The following is a 2,750-nucleotide window of genomic DNA, read 5'->3' as shown; positions in this document are numbered from 1 at the left end:
CCATCTCATTTGTATATAAGGTCATCGATACATATCAACAAGGTAGAGCAATATCGGGGTCCATCTCTCGGTATCGCTTTCTAAGCTAGTGTTGTCCACCTTTGCAATGTGTCTTCTAGATTGCACATTAGAGGATGATCATTTCATCCAACTATCAAGCATCCGTAAGCCCACGTAGCAACATTACTTAAAGGAGATACAAATGGAGAATACAATTTTAAAGAAAGTGTATTTTGGTCAATTTAATTCCTTTTTATAATTAAAATGATTTTAAATAATAAAATTGATTATAAAAATGTGTTATTTTTAATATATATATATATATATATATATATATATATATATGATTTGAGCAAATATGATATTTTAGAAGTTTATTTAAGGTATATATATATGATATTTAGATATTAAGTAGAGTGAACATGATATTTTATTGTTTATTTAGAGCATATATCAAATTATCCTTTTTTGTTAAAAAAGAATCCAATTTCATCACCATTGGGATGGAGGGACAATGGTAACGGATGTAAATTCCGTTAAATGGAAGGACCAAATCGAACTAAAATTGCTCAAAAGTGTAAAATTTGTAATTATAAAACAGCAGGGACTATGAGCATATAAATCGGTAAACATAAGGACCAAATTTACGGTTTACTCTAAATTATTAGATCGGTTGATTTTTCATGCCAAATTACAAATTCACTATACATGCAAAAGGGAAATTAGTAGATGATGATTGATACTTCGATGAAACAAACAAATAATTAAACAAAGGATAACTTGCAATCGCTGCATTTGACAGAGTAATTATAAAAAATTAACTACTTGAATTTGTATAGCTTCGATTGCCATTGACAATGATCTTGCCACCATTGTTCGAGTCCATGAGCTTTATTGAAATCCTCCGACGGTCTAATATTCACCGTCATATAAGCCGTCGGTAGCAGATGCAAGGGTTCCGATTCCCTCCCAATTGTGCCGTAAACCAGACTTCCGATCGAATATCTCGTCGCCACATTTTCGATTCTTCCAACCCCCATTTCTTCCATCTTCTCCCTGTGTTCAAAATACCCAATATACTCCGCACATATCGGATCTGATGGATTCACAAACACATACGGCGTCCATTCAGATAACACAACAAACGGATCTTCTTCTGGATCCTCACGGCGCCGGTTCATCGCCGCCGCAATTCCGGCCGTTAAGAAACTACCGGCAACACGGACGCCGTGTTTCAGCGTTTCGTTTGGGATTATCTTCTCGATTGGAAGCGATATGATCGGCGGATTGAACAGATACGTTTCCAATTGATATCGAGACTTCGCCATGTTCCTCCCTGCGAGCATTGCAATCGACGCACCTAACGAGTGTCCGGCTATCCAAACGTTTGCTGCTCCTACCATCGCCACCGTGTTCCAAACTGCATCAAAAGCTGTACGAAATCGAGAGCTTTCTTCGAGTGTATCAAAAATACACCTAGCATTAAGCTTCATATCGTCAGATCTGCTTGAAGAATTCAGGATTGTGCCTCGAAACGCTACAACATATCTCGGAGGGTGCGGAGTTGATTGATAGAAGAATGGATGTGCATATTTGAGCTCGAAAATTGCCCCAAAGTAGGATAAATCACTATCGTCTACGAGAACGCGATTCAACTGAAACTGAAATCGTTCCCACCATGGAGGAGCATGAGCATCCTGTTGAATGCTTCCTCGTTGACGATCCCTTTCCAGAAGGTAAACACCTTCAACAAGGCTTGCAGCAAGGGATCTTCGATGAAACGTGTTTCTCCTGTAAATTAGAATCGAACTGGTTATTGGGTTGATTAATCGAAGCAAATCTTTCATGTTAGAAACTGCAATACGTACCAATCGAAAGAAGTTAGCAGGTGTACAGGTCCTGAAACATCAAAAATTTCCCCGTATGAAACCATCAGTCAGGTTGAGCTTCTCTTTCAGAGTTTCAGGTTAGTTTCTTCTCTGAATACACAGACACATGCACGTTGAATATTCATTACAAACCCATAAAGATGAAGACAAAAGGTAGAATTTGTTTCATAATGTACAGAAGCAGTGTATGATTAGACTTATAAAGAAGACTAAGCACGAAAACAAATCCATTATTAATTCACTAGTTGTGATAGCATCCAGAGTAGTTTATGCCCCGTTGAAGTTGTGTACATTTACTGATTTACAAGTTGCTTGTACTTTATTGTATTTTATTAACATAATTTTAATCACCAAAATAATCAAATTTTGGGTAATGCATCCAGATGAGAATCACTTATTTATTTCTTTGTCCATTAGCTAAAGAGGTGTGGAAAGAGCTGCAAAGCTTTGGCACTATCAAAATCGCAACCCCACATCAACTAAGAAGATACTTAATTGCAGAGGCCCATCATATTTATCTGAGGTGAATTATTGATCTTTATTTGGGTTATATGGACATTTCGTAACAAGGCTATTTTCAATGATGTTAAAAAAAAAATCAATTTTGGGTTTGACTTTGAGTCGTTGACTTAGTAGATACAATAATTAGCTTTAATTTTGCTTGCTAAAAATGAGAAATAAAATAATAGAAATAACAAAACCAATCTAAAATATTAAAGTTTTTTCACAAAACAAAATTTTTCCGAGATTAGCCACAAATTTCGCAGGTCAACCTGAAAAATGAGTAAAGTAACTGTTTGACCTGCGAAATCATCAAAACTTTGTTATTTTACGATTTCGTTTATATAAACCAAATTTTCG

General features: G+C 35.9%; 1 protein-coding gene across 1 annotated transcript; it reads right to left on the bottom strand.

Moving 5' to 3' along the window:
* Positions 1-643: 643 nt before the first annotated feature.
* LOC145135666 (GDSL esterase/lipase At4g10955-like) lies at positions 644-2,083 on the bottom strand. The gene is made up of 2 exons (XM_079069920.1): positions 1,869-2,083; positions 644-1,791 (listed from the first exon to the last, which is right to left on the bottom strand). The coding sequence occupies exons 1-2, from the start codon at positions 1,931-1,933 to the stop codon at positions 822-824; spliced, it is 1,035 nt and encodes a 344-aa protein (XP_078926046.1). The 5' UTR covers positions 1,934-2,083; the 3' UTR covers positions 644-821.
* Between the last annotated feature and the right edge of the window lie 667 nt (positions 2,084-2,750).

Source organism: Lactuca virosa, chromosome 9 (assembly GCF_052849685.1).
Source record: "Lactuca virosa cultivar CGN04683 chromosome 9, Lactuca_virosa_CGN04683_v6, whole genome shotgun sequence".
Lineage (NCBI taxonomy): Eukaryota > Viridiplantae > Streptophyta > Magnoliopsida > Asterales > Asteraceae > Lactuca > Lactuca virosa.
Note: the sequence above shows the minus strand (reverse complement) of the source record. Positions and strands in the feature narration are given on the sequence as shown.

What these genes read in the sequence shown, in the direction of transcription:
- LOC145135666 (XM_079069920.1), bottom strand. Translation starts at nt 1,933, where the DNA reads ATGGTTTCATACGGGGAAATTTTTGATGTTTCAGGACCTGTACACCTG. An exon ending in CTGCTAACTTCTTTCGATTG is followed by an intron (nt 1,792 to 1,868) that starts GTACGTATTGCA and finishes TCTAATTTACAG; the next exon opens with GAGAAACACGTTTCATCGAA.